At 39.0% G+C, this 22,491-nt stretch overlaps 1 protein-coding gene across 1 annotated transcript; it reads left to right on the forward strand.

Annotated features, from left to right (window-relative positions):
- Positions 1-1,936: 1,936 nt before the first annotated feature.
- On the forward strand, positions 1,937-16,622 carry dalrd3 (DALR anticodon binding domain containing 3). The gene is made up of 13 exons (XM_061735063.1): positions 1,937-2,343; positions 3,987-4,294; positions 5,534-5,844; positions 7,507-7,565; positions 7,665-7,766; positions 7,845-7,909; positions 9,933-9,991; positions 10,127-10,209; positions 10,299-10,425; positions 13,308-13,366; positions 14,502-14,618; positions 14,719-14,787; positions 15,811-16,622. Exons 1-13 carry the CDS (start codon positions 2,125-2,127, stop codon positions 15,928-15,930), a joined length of 1,698 nt encoding a protein of 565 aa, XP_061591047.1. The 5' UTR covers positions 1,937-2,124; the 3' UTR covers positions 15,931-16,622.
- The last annotated feature ends 5,869 nt before the right edge of the window (positions 16,623-22,491 follow it).

Genomic DNA, 22,491 nt, shown 5'->3' on the forward strand with positions numbered 1-22,491 from the left:
TCGTTACAACCAACATATGCAGAATACCATCTCTGAACGCACATGTCAGACCTTGAAGCAGACGGGCTACAGCAGCAGTAAGACCTCACCGTCTGTCACTCCTGTCTGCTGGAAACGGGAAACAGAAGCTCACCAAACTAAAGTCAGGTCTGACGAGTCTCGAATTCAGCGGAAGGACTGAGACAGTAGGGTCAGAATTGGAAATAAACACTGGCGTGGAGGATGTTTTCTTGACTTTGAAGCCCTTAGTACCAATTAAGCTTCATTTAACAAGTCCTTCCCTTTATGACCACAGTGAACCCAAATTCCGATGGATACTCTTAGTAGGATAATGCATCAGACAGACACACACAGAGACACACTTTAGTGACCGATTTTATTTCATAAAAAAAAAAAAAAATCCCAACCTCTCTACTGATGAAACATTTTGATCAATCTAATATCTTAGCAAAACTTTGTATCTATAATATTTTGGCTCAAGAGAAAACAACATTAAAAAAAAAAAAGTCCAAATTAAAAGACCTAGTCATTCAAATAAAACATTAAAAAAACAGAATGAAAAGATCACTGGAGCTTTTAAATACTTCAAACAGAATGCATATTCTGCAAATAAGAAAAAAATAAAAACTACAAATATATTACCCCTTATCAAAAATATTTGGTGGAAACTCACTTTTGACTTTCTAAACGTTTCTTGTAGTTATTTAGAAACATTTGTCAATTCTTTTGATGAGCAACTGCTGTAAAATGTGACATTTCTCTCCAAAAGTTCCCAGTTGGAATTAAAGGAGGACTAATTACTGAACCTTTTTATTCATTTGGAAACTGGGCTGCAGAATATGCTCTAATATATTTGTTTTTAGATATATGCCTATTATCCATTTTTAAAACTCGTCTTAAAACCCATCTTTATTCGTTGGCTTTCAATCCTGCATGAGACTCTGCTCCTGTTTTAGTGTTTTTAATTAGTTTTAAAAACAATAACCAATGATTTTAGTATGTATTTTTGTAAATTGTCTTCTGTTCCTGTGTTGTTTTATTTATTTGTGTAGATAGTAAAACAACTCATAGCAGAACTTCAATAAAGGGTTATTTTCCTTCTGGAAAGGGTTTGTTTGTTTTGCTTTCTTTCCTTCTTTCTTTCTCCCAGTACTCGAGTTGTAAAAATAAATCAGGGGGGATGGTGGATTTTATCATATGGGGACAGATCATTTGTGCTGATTACAAATAATATAATATATTACAAATAATAGCACTGACCAAAACGCCTGCATAAATACTGCAGGAATGACAGAGCAGCAGTTAAATGCAGCCTTCTGTAAGCTTTAAATATCCACTGGGCTTACATCAAATACATCAAAACACAACAATAAAAAACAGTTTTCTGAACTTATCAATATGACTCTGTCCTTCACAGTATAAGTAAAATGTATCACTGCAAAAACTCAAAATCTTCATGAATATTTGTCTTATTTCTAGTTAAAATGTCTCATTTTAGTAAAAAAAACTCATTACACTTAAAACAAGACTCATCACTGGAAAAACAAAAATTTTCACCTTTTTCCAAGTAGATTTTCACTTGAAATAAGTAGAAAAATCTGCCAGTGGAACAATTTTTTTTTTGCTTGTAATGAGAAGATACATTTTGTTCCACTGGCAGATTTTCCTACTTATTTCAAGTGAAAATCTACTTGAAACAGGTGAAAATTGTCACATTTTTCTGGTGTAATTTTTCTGGTAATGATTCTAAATGTTGAAATAGCAGTAAAACCACATTCATTGATGAAATGACATAAGTAATAAAAGAGATGACAGTTTTCAGTTGTTGATAAAAAAAACAGACAGTTACAAGAATCGTCCACCAGGCGCATATGGCGCAACAATGGTCCGCAGCGAAAACGCGCCTCGGTAGAAACATCGCTCGCATTTCGATAGTTCCGCCTCACGGTAAACAGCCCATGCAGCCCGTTCCGAGCACCGATATCTGACATCGTCCGTGCGGGTCGGAGCACCGCGGGGTTTTAGTGCAGCAAATACAAGGAAGCTTTCTGCGTTTTCCCCGACATGAGCAGGGCGTGAAGGTGCTGGCAGCGAGGCCGGAGCCCCCTCACCTGTCTGCAGGAGATGATGGAGCCCAGCGAGCAGCTCTCTCCGCTCCGCATCAGCCCGACCGTGCGGGCGCTCAGCGCCGCGCTGCGGGGCAAGAGAGAGCTCGGCCACGGCGACAGGGCTTTCCCCGACCCGGAGAAGCTCTGGTTCAAGGAGAGCAGCGCTAAAAACCTGCGGAACAGGGACTTTCTGTCGCCGACCACGATGCTCAACACGCTGTACGCAGACGGACAGGTTGGTGCGGCGTGTACCTTTAAAGGTTTAAGGCTCATTTATGGTTCTGCGTTTAATCGACGCAGAGCCTGCAGCGTAAGGGTACGCGGCGACGCGCACCCTACGCCGTAACCCTACGGCGTATGCTCTGCGTTGATGTCAGTGTCATTTTTAATCCCTCTATGCAAAATGAGTCGTGCAATATTACAAATTATTTCATATTACACACCCACGTACTGTGGGGGGTTAATAGTGCAATGCTCACCAGAAAACGAGAGTTACAACTATGGACTAATTAACTTAACTGGATGACTGACGAACCTTCACATCGTTTATTATCAAGTTAAAGTTCCTCCGCCAACTACACGTGTTTTCCTTCCGCCAAGAAATCTAGTTCCTTGTCAAACGTGTTTCTTCCTGTTTGTAACGTCATCCAATAAGGAAACAACACAAAAACTATCAGGGTTATTGTGTTCCGCTATTTCTAACCTTTAGCTGTTGACAGTTTCTTTTTTAATTTCTATATATGTTAATTGATTGATTGATTGAAGAATTTATTAGAAGAATTGCATAGGATCAGGTACAGTTTCATGACAGTACAGATTCGTTGATACAAAGTCAACTAAAAGGCATTATTCCAAGAAAACATTACACTTATTTACATTGGAGACCTTTTTTAACTCATATAACATTGAATGACATACAGGTAAGAAGCAGTACTTTGTAGGGAAGATTGTAAAAAAAGAAAAAGGGGGAATTACTGTTATTTTGCACCGAGAGAGACTAAAAAGGTGATGAGACAAATAGAATAAGCTAGGTAATACAAAACAAAAGCAGAAAACAAAACAAAAAACAAAAACAAGAAGGCCATTTTTTAAATTAAAAGGATTAATTAAAGGATTTCTTCTCTTTTATTTACTGTACAGTGAGCAAAATAATCAGAGTAATCAATCAATGTGCAATAATAATAATAATAATAATAATAATAACTATAATCATATGCTGTAACATGCACCTTTCAATTAACATGTCTACCGCATACTGATGCACCTTTCACTTAAAAAAAAGGGTATATATATGTAAATAAGGGCTGTCATTTGCCTATTTACTGTGCAGTGAGTGAAAATAACCGAGTCAAATTCCCTGTCTTGTTTGACCTGACTTGGCCAAATAAACATCATTCTGATTCTGATTGATAGTTAGTTGTTTTATTTATAATATAAAAAACATCCAAACATGATTTGGGGACACCCATGATCCCTGATTTGATTAGTCTGCTGACTTGGCTGGATCATTATTGGCTAGACACTAACAGCCTGGGGCTGTTATTGTTAACTCATGTGGCAGATGCAAAATAGGTCAGCTGGCAGCACACAACTCACTATGTGAGCAATCTAACACATATTTTTGAAGCAGACACAGCTGTCTGACATTTTTATATTGAGACTGACATGGCATATGCATTTTTACAGGACTTTGACCACAAATATGTGAATGTCATGTGATGTTGAGCATTTATAAAAGTAGGAAATGAAATGTGCAACCTCAGCCTCACATGTCTTGATCTCTTTCTTTTCTCTCAGGTTGACTCACGCTGTTTTTTTTATTCTGTCCTTTTGTGTACGTTAATGCCTGATAATTTTGCGCTCTTTGTTTCCACACAGGTTCCTCCAGCTGTGATGTCCAGAGTCCTGTCCCTCCGTGGCTCAGGGGTGCTGCCGGTGGCAGGCGGCGAGGTGATGGGTGAAGGGTTGAGGGTGCGGGTGGACCGGCCTGCAGCTTTCAGAGCCGTACTGGCGGGTGGAATCACAGAGTACCTAAAGCCCTCGAGCAGGAGAGACGGCTGTGTGGTGCTCAACTGTCCTGCCTTGCACGCCAAACCCAGCACACCTACTCCTGAAACGCTGAGCCTGGGCCAGCTGAGGACTGTTCTGCTGGCCGACCACATGGGGGCGCTGCTGAGGAGACAGGGGTGAGTCTGGGGTTAGAATTCAGCATAACATGGGGATTTATGAACAGAGCATCTTATAAAAACAGTCAGACCTTCAATTTAGGCCCAATCCCAATACACCCCCTACTTTCTTTCACTAGCCCTACTTTCTACCACTACCCCTAAAAAAGAAGGGACAAAGAAGGGCCTGTCCCAACACTCTCACTACTCCTACTTTCAGCACCACCACTAATCAGGAAGCTGAGAGCCAAAAGCTGTTTTAATTTCAGCTGTAGCGCTGTTAATATGCTACTTTATTATGTTTTAATATTTTTTCAGGCGTAAAAGTAACCGTTAAGATCCCCAACCTGGGCTCAGTTTATCCAAATAACGCCTGTTAGGAAATTTGACCCGATGTTTTCGGAGATGATAAGAGCCGCCAGTCCGGGGCGCAGCAGCAGCCGGAGTACAGACGTGATCGCCAGGTCAACCTGCGCCATCATCCCGGGGGAGAAACCTGCAGCTCTGTGGAGAATTACCGCTGGCTGAAATAAATCATTTAGGAAGATAAATGATGGTTTAATAGATGAAATCTAACAGTTGTAGCTACGCCTGTTAAGAAATTTGCTCCAAAAATTTCGAGATTTCTGCCTGCTGGCTCCGGAGCTGATTTATGGGTCCGCGTTAAATCAACGCAGAGCCTACGGCGTAGGGTACGGCGTAGGGTACGGCGTAGGGTACGGCGTACGGTTCGCGTCCATGCGTAACATCGACGCAGAGCCTACGGCGTAATGTTACGTAACCTACGCCGGAGGCTCTGCGTTGGTGTAACGCGGAACCATAAATCAGCCTTTATTCCGGCGAGGTTTGAAAAAGACTTTGCAACAACGGGCAAGCGAGTGATTATATACATTCACTGAGTGAATATTATGAAAGTAAAATATATATTTCTCGCTAGAAATGTAATCAAAACATATTTTTATGCAGAAACTAACTCAAAATATAGATTTTATTCACTAAAAAATAAGAAATGTCCGCCATGTTTTTTTTTTTTTTGATTCAGTCCGCTAATGACGACGAAAAGCATTCTGGGAAATTTTTCTGTCCCTTGATCAGCTAGTGAGGATCGGAAGTCCCTACATCCGTAGGGACAGATTCATAGCCACTACACTACTTTTCTTCACTACCCCTATGTGGAAAGAGGAATTGGGACACCACTTTAGTGTTGAACAAAATCATTGCTAATCGTTAACAATGATAAAAACTCCTTCCGTGTTGCAGATTTGAAGTCTTCTATTGCCCCACGGTTCCCGAAGACAGTGACATCATCACCTTCCTGCGGGCCATTGGAGTGGATTGGCCGACAGCTCCCGCTAATTGCACCAGTGAGGAGCAGGAGGAGAAGGTTTTCAAGGCACTGGAGAGCTCGTCATACAGAGAGAGGGGAACGGAGAGGGGCAGGAGGACCAGCGGAGGGGGAGGGAAGAAGACAGAGGATGGGGAGAGTGAGGATGTGTTCCGGATCAACCTGAAGCGGGTTTTCCAAGAGGAAGGACTGCTGGGATACGACCCCAGCCTTGGCACCTGCACAGGTGAGGTCAAGTGGGCGTGTTTGAATGTTCATTTTTAGAATCTGCTACTCACCAATTTACTGTATTTTGTAGACAGACTATGTGACAAGCTTTCAAAATGAAGGCATGGAATATTTATGAAAAACATCCATTCAAAGTTAATTTCTTCTGCTGCTGCTTCTTGAAAATGCAAAACAGTTCCCGAGAAGTTTCCTGTGCTTCATTGTAACCCTTCTTCTTCACATTCAGTTGTCTCCTTTTTGCAAAACTTAGGTCTCTGCTAAGCACTTTATTTTTTGACAGATAATTGTTGAAGGGTGCATACCACTCATATACAGTTTCCCTAAAGTTTGCTTGGCGGCAGGTTTTCAAGCGTTTCACTGCATGCAGTTTCGCTTATCTTTGGTAGTTCGTACCATTGCTCCGGAAATATTCGAAGAGTTTCCCCATCAGTAGTCAGAGAAAAGCTGTGTATGAGCAGCTATGGTTCAGTTAAAGCAGAGGAAGTCTGCACTGGTGTAATTTTGGTCACAAAAAGTCACATTTGCAAGCAGTTTTGGATGCTTTAAGCCAGGGGTTGCAAATGTGAGGCCCAAGAGAGATTTTCATTCGGCCCGCGAGAAGTTTCCAACGCAAAAATCTGAAATGTTAATTTACTAAAAAGGAAGGCATAAATAATTGCCATGAATCGCAGCATATCAGATAATATATTTCTTCTACAAATCCATCGTTTGTTCAACAAAGAGAGCAGTTTTTGACATTTTTTTAGTTTTCTAGAATGCATTTGCTGATTTTATTTCTTTGTAGAGGGTCGTTTATTTTTATTAACTGACTACTATTATATATTTTCGCAGGAAAAATATCACTGCTAAAAAAGATGATAGAAGATATTACACTGGCGTAAATATCCGCGCCAATTTTTTTAAAATAAATACACTTAATTGTACTGGAAAAATCTTTAAATCACAAAGAAACACTCTCGGATGTAATAAGAAGGATTTTGCCTTTAATTAAATTTACTATAAAAAAGCGAAATATAAAAAAAAAACTTGTTTCTGTTTATCTTTGTAAAATGATATTAAAAGTATCTTACATAATTTGAAAAAAAACAAGAAATTTCAAGAAAAGATCCTGAAGAAATATATTTTACATAATTAGAGTGTAAACAAAGTGCATATTTCCTTTAACATTAACTAAACTGATATTGGATTAGATAACAATAGTAAAAAAAAAGAATTAGAAAAAAAAATTTTGCACCGTTTTTGTTATTTTGAGCGTGCGGCCCGCGAGAAAAAAATTGGTCAAATCCGGCCCGCCAAGCAAAATGAGTTTGACACCCCTGCTTTAAGCTAAAGGGCAACATTCTTGGAGAGAGAGTATTACGATATCTGAGCATGAAAACAAAAATAAGCCCCTAAAATGAAAGGCAACTTGGTTGAGTGAACAAATGCACATCTGCTTGTTAGAGGTATTTCTTGGTAGTTATTGATTTCTTTGCAGCGAGGTTCAGGAAGATGTTGGTAGAAAATGGTGTAATCTATCTAAATATAAAAAAGCCAATAATTTTCCATATTGTCTGACTAAACCTTAAATAAAATGCTAGTGTTAACTTGTAGGTCTGACTTGAGTTTGAGGTGTGAGGAGAAACTAGTAAGAATAATGAAATGTTGTGTTGTGTTTCAGTTCACAGAGACAGCGTTTCCCAGCTGGCGCAGTTGGACTTGTCCACAGCAGGCTGCACTGTGAGCTAAGCAGACAGACAAATACGAAACACACAAACACCCCTCGTTGCCAATTTCCTTTTTCACCCAATAAGCATATCCTCGCTGCCTCTGTTGTAGGTAGCCATGGCAACGGTGTTACATGTGACGTCCTGTCAGGACGAGTTCCGCCAGCAGCAGATGGCGATGCTCTGGCGAGCCAGCGGGGCGACACACACCCAGGTACCACGAGCGTTCCTCTCACACACGTAACGGTTCAGTGATCCCTGTTTTTACCTGCTCTGCTCTCTGTGGCTGCAGAGACATCTCGTGTGCGGGCCGGTGAAGACTCCCGGCTCCAGCCTCACCGCTGCACAGTACCTGCAGTAAGATGCATCTCTTTGTCTTTACGGAAATCTGATCCCTTCTTATCTTTTGCATCATTTTCATCTTTGTCTGCAGGTTTCTATCTTTCTCTCATCCCTCAATCCTCACTAGTCTTCTCCATCTTTAATCCTCCTTTGCCAAGATTGCAACATGACAGACCTTTTACATCACAAACACATACCTGTCAAGTTTTAGATATAAAAAGAAGGGACATTTTCCGCCACCCGCTGTCCACCAGCCCAACCGAGGTTCAGTATCTTGCATTTTAAGACAGGTTTACAAGAAATCTGAAATATCTACCTGTCAACCACTTACAAACTACAATTTTGTGCTCATAGCCCGATAGGCGATTGTTGACACTGAAATGCTGTGGACATTCCTATATTTGTAATTCCTATAATAGAGCATAAATGAAAACACAAAAGTGAATTAAAGCACATGTATTTGTTTTAAATATGTTCAGTTTATATACACATTGATTGTCTTCAAGTGAAACATTTACATTTTCTTTTTATTTGTCATTTTCACTGATGTGGCTCTTTGGCGCTGTGCTGGTGATGCTGATGGACATCGTTCCTTCCCCCGTCAGAGACACTACACTGCAAAAACTCAAAATCTTACCAGGAATATTTGTCTTATTTCTAGTTAAAATGTCTCATTTTTTGTCAAAAAATCTCATTACACTTAAAACAAGAGTAATTACCAGAAAAATAACTTGTTATTTGACAATTGTCACCTGTTTCAAGTACATTTTCACTTGAAATAAGTAGAAAGACCTGCCAGTGGGACAAGATTTATCTTCTCATTACAAGCAAAAAGATCTTGTTCCAATGGCAGATTTTAAGTGAAAATCTACTTGAAACAGGTGAAAATTGTTGTTTTTTCCAGTGATGATTCTTGTTTTAAGTGTAATGAGATTTTTTTGACAAAAAATTTGACATTTTAACTAGAAATAAGACAAATATTCTTGTTAAGATTTTGAGTTTTTGCAGTGTAACATCGCAGTTACAAATCTTTCAGAACACGTAACTGAGCCCCATCCTGCTCCTCTTTGGGAAAGTAAATTCGCTATCCCATTTTTACAGATATTTACACTAATTCTTCGTTTTTCTGGCAGAAATGTCTTCTCTCTGGTTACATCCATCCATCTCTCCGATTTGTTGTTCCGAGTTTGCTCCCGTTGTTGCCACTAACCTCGCGAGAACTGCCACCCAGACTGCAGCAGGGGGCCGTTCTCGCGAGGCTAGTGACCATTCAGTTTGGAGAGGCACAGGAATGCTTTTCAAAAATTATTATATTATAAAACAGGAAATTTGCAGGGAAATATTAATACGGGAGGACGGCGGGAAAAAGAGGTAAAATACGGTAGTTTCCCAGCCAAAACAGGAGACTTGACAGGTATGCACAAACAATGTTTGTGTTTATTTCTGCACTGTTAAATTGACTTTCTACAGTAATTCAGCTGAAAGAACCCTATTAAAGATTAGGCTTAGGCTATTCACACCCGGGGGCAAGTACTGATGCGTAGGCTATTTACACCCTGCTACCAATATCAATGTATGCTATTGTCACTCATGTATTATTAGAAAAAAAAATTAAAAAAAAATTATTTATAAAAAAAAAATCAGCTCAACAGTGATTGACAGGTATTCACACCACTTTTGATAAACTTCATTTAATATTTTCAAAATATCTTACAAAACATAAGAGCAAAAATTGTTCATACAAAAGTGTTAGAGCAGACTTTTGCCTGACTCTATTGTTTGACTTGGTTCCAATTTTAGAGTGCTGCACATGCGCACGGGCAAGTGAAAAAGCGCCTTCTGTTGCAGACACGTTGGTGCGCATGCGCATGGGCAACTCATTTGTTTTCATATGTCAACAGGGTGTGAATAGTTCAGCTGGTGGGGGCTTGCTATTTGTACCCTGGTGCAAATAGTCACTCCGTAAAGATTAATTGTGCTTTTCTTGACTCTGTGTTTATTTTCTAAATGAGGTTTCTGTTCTTTTTCCTCCCTCCAGGCTGAGAAGAGGTCAGATGAAAGAGGCCTCAGAGATGAAGTACGGAGATCAAGTAGAGGGTGTGTGTGCATTTAAAACATGGCATGGTCGTGTTTACATATGAACTCAATGCAAAGTAATCTGAATGATGCTGAGTATTTGTTAACTATGAGTGAAGTGAATGAATTAGACTGAAACGACTCCTCCTCTCTCAGGGCAAATATGGGATGACATCATCAAGGTCATGACCTCTGCTACAGTCAGATTTGAGCTGTTGTCAACGGTCCACTCTAGTCCCGTGAGTGACTGCAGCATTTCCCCCTGACCGCGTCACACAGGCGGTGTTTACATGAGTGGAGCCGGAATGATTGAGGGCTGTGTGTTTAGGTGACGCTGGACGTCCAGAGGGAAGGCGGCGTGTCCACCAAAGGGCCGCGAGGAGGAGTGTTTGTGATGTACAACTGCGCCAGGCTGCACACTCTCTTCGACAGCTACGAGAGAGGAGTTGAGAAGGGTGAGATTTATTTCACGTTTTTATTTCCCACAACGCAGAACATTTACATGCAGTAGTTTTATCAGTTAACATTCAAGTGTGAGCATTTTTCATCACATGATCATCGGAGTAGGAACGCTTACACCCGACAGCCAGCTGGGTTTGAGCAGGAAACGGAGCAAATGTGTTCATGGTCATATTAGTACACATGTGTATTCATCAATATATGCCATCTTTGCAAATTTCAGGTACGAGTAGTTTTCGCAATCAATCAATCAATCAAATTTTATTTATATAACACCTTTCATCCAGGTACATTAAATACAAAGTGCTTTGACATTTTGACTGAAAAATAAGCGTAATAATCAAAAAAATTTAAACTGGGAGACCAAAAAAATGAAAACTGGGAGACCAATGCACACTGACATACAATATAGTTAATTAAAATGAAAAAATGATAAAAGTTCAAGGATTAAGGCTAAAAAATAATCAGTCCACAACAATAAAATATAATAATAAAAACATTACAAGAAAAAATAGATAAATAAATGAAACAAATACCTTTTAAAGAATGTTAAACAGAATAAAACTATAAAATTTGATGCTACATAAAAGCCAGACCAAAGAGATGAGTTTTTAGTCTATGTTTAAAAATGTCCACATTTCCAGCTCCTCTCAGATCCTCCGGCAGGCTGTTCCACAGTTTTGGAGCATCCACAGTTTCTGTCACCAGTGCCTCCGTGCAAAAGATACGAGCAGCTCACGATTATAGCAAAAGGTCTTAAAATATGAGAAATGTAATGTAGAAAAAGAAAAACAAATGCAACAAGCTGATACCAAGGATTATTATCTTAGGGGAAGCATTAGCAGAGTCTTTTCGGTGTTCAAGCCTGTCGATCCTTGCTTCCCCGATCACTTTCTAACATTTACTCCAGATTTAAGACTCCAGACAACATTTTTGAAAATGTTGGATTGCTTCCTGTTGAGACACAGAAAGATCTTCTGCCAGTTATCTCCCCCCACCTCTTCCTACTGGTGGTCCTGGGGTTCTGCTGGAGCCCGTCCACTCTGTCTTTGAGTAAAGGGCATAGTACACTCCAGACCCCAGGCAGGTTTCCAGACTATCGCAGGGCCACACACACGCTCACATTCACCACTGCTGGGAGTTCAGACGCACCAGTCAGCTTAATGTACAGGTTTTAAAGCAGCACTATGTAACTTTTCCACCTTAATATCATATTTCCAGAGTCATTGTGATGGTACATCAACTTCCAACAGGTTTAAAAGTTTTATCGGAGGAGGACTACTAATTTATGACGAAGTCCTTCTAAAAAACTTGACAGGAAAAAGGTGCAGTAGAACAAAACCAGAGCGTTTGTAGTTTGGGGCCCATTATTTCGCTGAAACAGGACAGGGGTGCAGGGGTGACTTCACTAGTAAAACCAAGTTGAACTTAGTGATTTTCAACATCGTCATATTATATTGTTTAGCCAAAAATAGATACATTACCTCTTCGCTATCCATCCTGCAAACGACCGCTGAAAACAGAAAAGTGGTTTTGAAAGTCCGTCCCGTTCATTCACAACAAGACAAATGCAGCGACGGGACAGGATCTTTCCGGCAGTACGCGCTGGTGCTCATGGGAAACGTAGTGTTCTTTCTGGTAAAGTACTACTGCTTTTGTCCAAAGGAGCCGCCAAACTCAACAAAAGCTGAAAGTTACATTGTGCTGCTTTAATACTTCGGGAGGGATCAGATAGCAAAGCACAGAGATAACATACAAACTCCAGGCAGAAAAGCTCACGATCAAACCAGGAGCCTTGTAGCTGTGGAGCAACGGTGCCGGCTACCGGGCCACCGTGCAGCCTGGGGCTTCAGCTTTTTAAATCCTGAAAGAAAACGTCTTCTGTTTGCTTTTGCCTCCAATAACGGAGCAGCATGACAGGTTTTGCTCACTGCAGAGGCACTAAAGTGATCAGAAGTGATTCTAGCAAAGAAATGGTTTAAGAGTGAGGCAACTTTTCACTCTGATGAGTAAGTCTAACCGCTTTCCAAGCTGGATGGGCGTTGTGCTGTTTTTCACATTGCTGAGCAGACGTCATGTGTGATGGGTTTTTTTTCAGTCCAAGAGACTTTGTGAGATAGAAAAGTTTATTTTGCTTGAGGTTACAAGACATTTAGAATATTTCCTGTCTCTGAAAGGGAAATGGAGCTAAAACAACCGAACGCCTGTAACAACAAATTTATACAATAACACAAAACAATCAAATAAGGGGCTGCAAAACGAGAAATTCTTGTTTCGTTTGTAGCAAAATGACTGTCTGTCTGGCAGCTTTGCAGAGAGCATTCGTATATTCGTCTGAGAGGACTACAAGAATACATTAAAGCTATAAATATAAAATGATGAATGATATTGATTTGTCTGCTTCTCCGAAGTGTGGGGGTGCCATCCCAGATCTCCTGTTCTAATGTGAAATGAGTTTGGACACAATACAACCTTAAAAATCTGGGGCATATGTGATTTTTTCTCATTAGTGAGGACTGAAATAGATAAAACAGCTCATTTGCTTGAAGGAAAAAAAAAAGGTGATTAATTGAAAGGCGTGCAGGGTCTTGATCAATGATACTGAACAACACCCCCTCATTTACAGGGACAGGAAAATATCAGACCTCAGCCTGTTTGTGTTTACAACAAAATGCATTTGTTATTATGGGATGAATTGCTATTGATTTGGTTTGACTTAATTAAATTATTCTCATGTAAAATGCAAAACAGAAAGTTGGGCTTTCATGGGTTTATGGGGTTCCTGGGTGTGGCCTGTGTGCAGCTCTCCGGGGCGTCATCTTTGCACGTCCGTGTTACCAAACAAGTTTTCATGTGTTCATTTGCTTTTTATTTCCAGGTTTGTACCCAGAAATTCCTGAAGGTTCCCAGCTGGACTTTTCAGCTCTGAAAGAAGAGGTGCCACTTCCCTTTATCTATACTGTCTCTACTTCACTTTATTGTCAGTAAATACTATCATGTATTTTGGTGGGCGGGGCTAAGACAGGATGCACAAATTCCTCCGTAACCTGGGTGCAGCGTTAGCAGACCTAAGTTAACTAGATTTAATACTTGTAAAACATGTACCGGTAACCTGTCTGAGTGCATAAGTTTACTTAACCACCAGAAATGTGAGTGTAACTTAAAGAAATGAACCTTAGCAGAGGCAGACTAGTCGAGTCTTTCTCTAATTTCTGATTAGATGGGATCAATAACAATCAGAGCACATCCTTTGTTATACACATAACAGTAAATGCCTTCTTTAGTTTTTTTTAACTTACCTGATATGAAGTGTGTGCTGCAGACATGAGCGTTTTTGATAATTACCTCTCCTGTATTTTCATCGTATCACCCTTAACCACAGTTGTTTTCTCTTATGTTGGCGAGGAGTTACAGCTAGTATAGCGTAGCATTTTAATTTGGAGTCATTAATTATACATTTCTAAGTTTCTGGCACAAGATAACAAATTAAAACTTTTATACAGGACTGTCTCAGAAAATTAGAATATTGTGATTTTCTGTAATGCAATTACAAAAACAAAAAAGTCATACATTCTGGATTCATAACAAATCAACTGAAATATTGCAAGCCTTTTATTATTTTAATATTGCTGATCATGGTTTACAACTTAAGAAAACTCAAATATCCTATCTCAAAAAAATTGAATATTCTGGGAATCTTAATCTTAAACTGTAAGCCATAATCAGCAATATTAAAATAATAAAAGGCTTGCAATATTTCAGTTGATTTGTAATGAATCCAGAATGTATGACATTTTAGTTTTTTTAATTGCATTACAGAAAATAAAGAACTTTATCACAATATTCAAATTTTCTGAGACAGCCCTGTATATCTTATTTTCATTCAGCCTTCCTCCAGCTAGTTCTGTTGTGTCATTGTGACATCGTGACCCTTAAACGGTCCATTATTTTTCCTCTCTGAGAGAAAAAAAAACTAACAAAAAAAGCTTGCTCAGTTACAAAATGTAAATGTTGACCTCCTCTCTATGATGCTGTGATGATGGAACCAAGCTGTCTCCGTCTTGACTTGCAGGGGGAGTGGCTTCTCCTCTTCAATTACCTCATCCCCTTCTCCGAGCTCCTGGACCAATCAGGACACGCGCTGGATTGTGAAGTGGGCGGGGCCAGAGTAAACATTAAGACGGAACAGGTACTCATAATAACTGATAAACCGTCAGTTGCAGTCCGTTAAACCAAAGTTGGCCGCTGGATGACTTTTCCATAACTCAAGAACGTTTTGTGTTTCTCAGATCTGTAAGTTTCTCGTGTCTCTCAGTAAAGACTTCAGTTCATACTACAACAGAGTCCACGTGTTGGGGGTGAGGACGTACTCATGTTTTTGTGTATTTATGTGTGTGTTTATGTCAGGGGTCAGCAACCCAAAATGTTGAAAGAGCCATATTGGACCAAAAACACAAAAACCAAAAATGTCTGGAGCCACAAAAAATGAAAAGTCTTGTATAAGCCTTAGAATGAAGACAAATGGCGAAAGGCGAAATGTCGAGAAAAAAGTCGAAATGTCGAGAAAAGTGCTGAAATGTCGAGAAAAAAGTCCAAATGTCGAGGAAATAGTCAAAATTTTGAGAACAAGGTCAAAATTTCGAGAAAAAAGTTGAAATGTCGAGAAAAAAGTCGAAATGTCGAGAAAAAAGTCAAAATTTTGAGAAAAAAGTTGAATTGTCGAGGAAATAGTCGAAATGTCGAGAAAAAAGTTGAAATGTCGAGATTAATGTTGAAGTAAAATCTCGAGAAAAAAGTCGAAATGTCGAGAAAAAAGTTGAAATGTCGAGAAAAAAGTCGAAATGTCGAGAAAAAAGTCAAAATTTTGAGAAAAAAGTTGAAATGTCGAGAAAAAAGTCGAAATGTTGAGAAAAAAGTCAAAATTTTGAGAAAAACGTTGAATTGTCGAGGAAATAGTCGAAATGTCGAGAAAAAAGTTGAAAGGTCGAGATTAATGTTGAAGTAAAATCTCGAGAAAAAAGTCGAAATGTCGAGAAAAAAGTCAAAGTTTTGAGAAAAAAGTCAAAATGTCGAGATTAATGTTGAAGTACAATTTCGAGAAAAAAGTCAAAATGTCGAGAAAAAAGTCAAAATTTCGAGATTAAAAAGAAAAGAAAAAAGGAAGAAAAAAAGAGAAAAAAAGGAAAAAAAAGGTCAAACATTTTTGAAAAGGCTCCAGGGAGCCACTAGGGCGGCGCTAAAGAGCCGCATGCGGCTCTAGAGCCGCGGGTTGCCGACCCCTGGTTTATGTGAAGGAGCTCACACAGATCATACCTCAGCTGGATTGATAACCCTTTAACCCAAATATTGAAGAATATCATATTTTTGTACTTGCTTCCCAGGAGCCGCTGCCTCATCTCTTCAACCAAATGTTTTGTCGTCTCTATCTGCTGAGAGCGCTGAGGGAGCTGTACCACCGCGCCCTGGAGACCCTCAACCTGCCCCCCATAAGGCAGCTATAGCCTTAACACGATCCTCACATCCCACATATTTAACCAGACCGCCACCACTTGAATCCCCAACACACACACACACACACACACACACACACACACACACACACACACACACACACACACAAGCATACGAATCCTAAGTGTTGTGTTTCCAGCCGGCAGACTCACCTTTCAGTGAGCCCGTGTTAAAGGTTAAAATGAGAGTTGCCCCCCTCTCCCCCCACTGTGTTGCATCTCCAGTTCCCTGTCTGTACCCGGACAAATATGAGAGTTTTAACATTTTAAACATTTTAAAGAAGTCAGTACCTATAAGTGAAGTAGTTTAAGAAGAGCATTCTATCTCTTTTATGGTGTCTTTTGAATTTGATTTGGCCCAAGTTTTGCAGTTTGGATGCTGTTGCAGGAACTGTTTGACATTTTAGGGTAGATAAAAAGAGCGGCTACAACAAGCAGCTAGTGAGCTTTTGGTGTGTGCGGTTTGCTCAGTAAAGTCATCGGTCACTAAGCCATACTGTGCATCATGAATACCACAGTAACGCAGTCCATCATTAGCACTAGTTGTGCTAACTAACTGGCATATCTACAGGACTGTCTCAGAAAATTGTAATATTGTGATAAAGTTCTTTATTTTCTGTAATGCAATTAAAAAAACAAAAATGTCATACATTCTGGATTCATTACAAATCAACTGAAATATTGCAAGCCTTTTATTGTTTTAATATTGCTGATTATGGTTTACAGTTTAAGATTAAGATTCCCAGAATATTCAAATTTTTTGAGATAGGATATTTGAGTTTTCTTAAGCTGTAAGCCATGATCAGCAATATTAAAATAATAAAAGGCTTGCAATATTTCAGTTGATTTGTAATCAATCCAGTTTTGCATTACAGAGATTAAAGGACTTTATCACAATGTTCTAAATTTCTGAGACAGTCCTGTAGTTCGCCTGGTCTGCCAAAGAAGGGAGAGCAAAACAAAGGTAAATATTTATATCTGATATTTTGCACTCATTCTGGGCAGGGACTTGCTCGCCCAGACTGTCATAGCTGGGAATATCTTCCCCTTGAAATGGATCAGGTATCGCTCCCATTCATAGCCTGGTCCATACTGGTCCATACTGGTACAGAATGTACCGGAGCAGCTGCTGTGGGGGAAGCTTTCTGCAATCAATCATGTCTGTGTCAAAGAGCTGCACGGTTACCAACGACACCTTTGACTGCCAAACAGACGAGTCATTCACGAGCCTTCCTACCCCCAGTGGAGCCCAGTCTGGTTGTTACTCAGCTGGCGTGACACGTTTAATTCCTCTGGTTGATCGTTTACCTATCCAGTGGTTCCCAGAGCGCCGTTTCTTGGTACTGCCCCCCCAAAGTCGAACTCAGAGGCACCAGAGCTATTCTTTGTGCTGAGAAGTTCAATAACTATGATAGCTGTCCAGGCTGTGGACAAAAAGTGATGATGACGTCGATGTGTCGCTTTCTGATGATGAAGTGACGACTAGAAAATGTCAAAGTGTTCCTTAACTTGGTTCCTTACCAAATGCAAGATATGATTTTATTCCACTTTGATTTTTGAGTGCCAAAAGCAACACACGGTAAAACAGATGTCACGACTAATCTGAAGCAAGATTTGTCTTTATCTTTCTAAAACCTTATGATGCTGTCACCCCTACACTTGATGCCAAAAATGCTTTTTGACCACCACAGAACTGAGCGTGCTCGCTAGTCTTCACCTCTGCTGCAGTTTTCCTACGGTGCAGATTCTTATTCATTCCAAGTCACCTCGAGTTTTATACTTGGAGTTTACGATGCTGTTAGAATTGCTATAACAACGTGATTACATAAAATCATATAAGCTGATTTTTTAAATTTTATTCATCCAAATGTTAGACTAAGCCGGTCTCTAAAGGGGTTGTGTCAAGTTTTGATAAGAAACAGATCATTAAGGTGCTGACAGCAGGGTGTGGTCGTGGCCCAGAAGGGGGGCTCATATAAGGTGCTGCATGAAAAACGTTGTTTTGTCGACTTGGAAAAGCCAAGTGGATGTAAAACCTGCAACTTGTGGTTGTTCCTGAGCAGAAATGCTTCACAGGTGAGAATAAAATCAATTCTCTGTTGGTCAAAAAGCCTCCTGAACATTCGATCCTCTTAAAATAAAAACCCTGGCAAGTGTCTTAAGTGTGATTTATGCTTCTATGTCGAAACCACACAGCATCAGTATGTCTGCCAATCAATCAAGCCACCATTTAGACTTGTGCTAGATGCATTTGTGGAGCTCATGTTGCGAGGGATTTTTCTGCAGCTGCGCTGTAACTTTCAGTGTCAACCCTCCTTTCATTTCCGTCTTTCACGTAACTAAAGATAGAGCTGATCTTGGATCAATTGGAGCTGAAAAATAATGAAAAAAAAGTGGTGTGGTAGTGGTACCTGGAAATAAAAAAGCCAATACTATCAAAGCGGTAATAGCAACCCAGTCTCACATAAAAACGTACCCTGCCTATGTTGGTCCAAAGTGCAAAAACAAAGAGGGGTTAAAATAATAGCCCTTGAATTGTATAACTGTGACATTTTTCTGACTATTCGTTTTGCGTCCAAGTCACGTGACTTTCAACATTCTGGCCGTGACACCAAAAAACATGGCAGACATTTCTCATTTTTTAGTGAAACAAATCAATATTTTGAGTTAGTTTCTGCATAAAAATGCGTTTTGATTACATTTCTAGCGAGAAATATATATTTTACTTTCATAATATTCACTCAGTGAATGTACATAATCACTCGCTTGCTCGTTGTTGCGAAGTTGTTTCAGATCTCACCAGAATAATGTGAAATCGCAACGTTTTGGTTGCTGGACGGCAACCTGATTATTACATTATTATTATTTATATATAATATATATATTATTCTTTATTATGCAACCAAAACGTTGCGATTTCACATTATTCTGGCGAGATCTGAAACAACTTCACAACAACGAGCAAGCGAGTGATTATGTACATTCACTGAGTGAATATTATGAAAGTAAAATATATATTTCTCGCTAGAAATGTAATCAAAACACATTTTTATGCAGAAACTAACTCTAAATATTGATTTGTTTCACCAAAAAATGAGAAATGTCTGCCATGCTTTTTGGTGTCACGGCCAGAATCTTTTCTAAGTCACGTGACTTGGACGTAAAACAAATAGTCAGTCAGAAAAATGTCACAGTTATACAATTCAAGGGCTATTATTGTAACCCCTCTACAGTTTTGCACTTTGGACCAACGTAGGCAGGGTACGTTTTTATGTGAGACTGGGTTGGTAATAGTTGTCACCCTCTGCATCGACCCGGCTGCAGCTTTAGAGAACGTGCAGCTCTGCTCCGGACCGGAAACACGTGACCTCCCGTCTGGAGGGTTCAGGGTGACATCAGGACAGTTATTTGTAAAGTACATGTGTTTCTGGTCTAAAGTGTGGAGCGAGTTCCTTCTCAAAGTTCTGGGAAGTTGCACGGCAGCAGGCGACGACGACGACGCAGAAGCATAAAACACCAGCCAGTCACTGAAGAGAGTTTATAAAAGCTGTAACTTTTTGTAAACTCTCCTCCGCTACTGAGGATCTTTTTTGTGCTATCTACTTAGTATTTATCAATACCACAAATATTTATTGTCATGAAAAAAAAAGGATTGTAAAGAATATAATCTGCATTTTAGACTCAACTGCTGTTTATATATTCAGAGTCCTTAAATGAGTTATCCTGCTTGACAAATCACAGACGTCTGTATAATAGCTGTTTATAAGTTATAGCAGTATTTAGGACATGCATGACATGGCATGAAAATAATACATACATATATGTATATGTGTATACATATATATATATAAAATGAGTTTTATGCCAAAAATCTTGTTTATACATTTTGGGAGGAGAATTATGTTGACCTCAGTTTACTTTCCATATGTTTGAAATATGAATTACCATCTTTACATGTGCCATAGCTTCCTTTATCTGTGTGCTGCATCATAAATACTTTTTTAAGTGCATGTTTCAAGAAGGAACAAAGCTGATGTGTCATAAACAAATGTTAAATAACAAGAATCTCCTTTTACTGCATGAAATGTGGTTTGACCCCTGTAAATATGTTGAATGTCTATGATTTTTTTTTTTATTTGACTCTTCTTTTTACTTTTGTTTACTATAAAAAGGGAACGATGTTTGCAAAAATGCTTATTTATTTACAGGGACTTGTTAACTATCGCTATTACAACATTTACAACACTATTAAAGCAGGAGATATCCACAAAGAGCGGCTTTCTCTTCTTCCTGTGACGGTTTATACTTCACCCTGCACTCAACTGATGTTCATTTAGATCAGATTACCCATCATTTTTCCCTCTCTCACCATTCTCTGATATCTTTCCACTTCCCTGCAAATGCTCCCTGCGTTCCTTTATTCTGTACTAGATAATATGAGGTAACAGAAAAATAAATGAATAATGCACTCAAGGGTGTAGGAGTTGAAACAATGTGAGAGAATTAATTAGTTCTGCCACATCTGTCTCTTGTAAATGGTAAGAAGAAGCCAGCGAAATAAGTAAATAAAAATCATTCTGATGCTTAAGACTTTGAGCTTATAATAATTTACAGATTAAATCCATCTAATGTTTCTTATAATGAGAAACCTGTTCTTGTATCTGTGATATATATTTATTTTCATAGCAATATGAATAACCCTGCCCAACACCTGCCTACACACGTCTGTCAGCCGCACTTCATGTGTCTTTCTTTTTCTGCAGACCTAATCGAGCGTTTATCTCCGGCATTAGGTGGAAATGCTGCTTTTTGGGTAATAAATACCCTCATGCACATAAATACACCAACTCACATGGATGAAACGGTCCCTTAGTTTATGATTTGTTCTGCTTCAACCAGTAGAAGAGCTGATTAACTCCTGTCCCTCACAATTACTGCCTGATGTTTTTTAGCCAAATCAAACACGTGTTTGGATCGTATCAGGTCATTTTAAAAATGTGTTTGGTCCTTCCCAGGTCTTAAACTTAGGTGGATGCAACCATAGATAAACAGCACATTCCACCAGGACATTATTGATTGATCAAATGGTAAACTAAAATGGAGAAACAGTGGAAAAGCTGAGCACATTCAACGATTCAGTAGCTTGTCATAGCAGCAATAACTTAGTTATCCATTTCAGCAGAGTATCTCTGTCACATTATTGTGGAAGATATCAATCCATCGATCATTCAATGAAACTTTATTTGCACACTAATTTCCATGCAACTTGTGCAACACAAGTGCTTTACGTACCTAAAACAAAGATGAAAAAAACCCTCCAAACTTCGACCAGCACAACTCATTGTCACAATCGCACACTTACTGTAACTACACACTGGTGGACACATACCAGTAATATTAGTAACAGAAGAGGGATGGAGAGAACATTGAAGAAAAACAACTAAAATACATCAAACCTGTGAGTGAATAATTAAATAAATAATCGGGCATTTGCATATATATTGTTTTTTACAACATTGCTTCATTTTATTGAGTTTTGCGGGAATTTGTTAATGAGCAGTCTTGAGCCACTTTCAGGTGGAATCGGGATCCGACTCGGAGTGGAATATTGGAACGCCTCGAATCTTTAGCTTTTGTTACCAGTTTTGTAGATTTGGTACTGAGCCTAATGTGCTAGTGTATTTAAATATGCAGAGGTGTCAAAAGTATTCATATTCATTACTCAGGTAGAAGTATAGATACTAGAATTTAAAAATACTCCTGTAGAAGTTGAAGTATCAACTCAAGTTTTTTACTCAAGTAAAAGTATAAAAGTACTATACATTACAATACTTCATTAGTATTGTAATGGTGCAAAAATTCAAACTTCAGAGGCATGTTATGATTTATCCTAATGTTTATTGGAATGTACATCCAAGTTTAGTTGCAGGAATCTGAGGGCAACGGATGTAAGAACAAAACTGGACAAGAACATCTGAAACAACCACAACCAAATTCACTCTATCCGGATGGAGCAATTTAACTGGATAGTTTTTTTTTAAAGGCCGAAATAAAATAGAGTTCTTCAGAAAAAGACAGAAACACATATGCAGCCCGGTGATTTATACTTTGGTGTGAAACATTCATAAAAGCCCCCTGATTGCTTACGATTATAGAAATCCTAATTTTATAGTGAGGTTAACACTTGAAATATGGCTGTTTAAATAAACTGAGGACCAGACTGAATAATAACGCTATTAGTGCAGAGTTTTACCATGGTGAAGATCATAAACAGCAATTAGCACATTGTCTAGATTGTAAAGCACGAAATTAATTACTAGAAATGTCATGGGGAGAAGACAGATTATTACTGGTGGAGATCTGCAGTAAGCCTGTATCCAGCACATTCCCAGCAGTAATCTCAACTGCCAAATACACAACTGTCCCAGAAAATTAGAATATTGTGATAAAATTCCTTATTTTCTGTAATGCAATTAACAAAACAAAAATGTCATACATTCTGGATTCATTACAAATCAACTCATGTTATTAAATTTTATGATTTGTTTTATT

The sequence above is a fragment of the Cololabis saira genome, chromosome 12, assembly GCF_033807715.1.
Source record: "Cololabis saira isolate AMF1-May2022 chromosome 12, fColSai1.1, whole genome shotgun sequence".
In the NCBI taxonomy this organism is placed as follows: Eukaryota; Metazoa; Chordata; class Actinopteri; order Beloniformes; family Belonidae; genus Cololabis; species Cololabis saira.

Coding starts and splice junctions, on each gene's coding strand:
- dalrd3 (XM_061735063.1), top strand. CDS start 2,125: ATGATGGAGCCCAGCGAGCAGCTCTCTCCGCTCCGCATCAGCCCGACC. Junction 4,295..5,533: donor GCGCTGCTGAGGAGACAGGG/GTGAGTCTGGGG, acceptor TCCGTGTTGCAG/ATTTGAAGTCTTCTATTGCC. Junction 7,910..9,932: donor ACCGCTGCACAGTACCTGCA/GTAAGATGCATC, acceptor TCCTCCCTCCAG/GCTGAGAAGAGGTCAGATGA.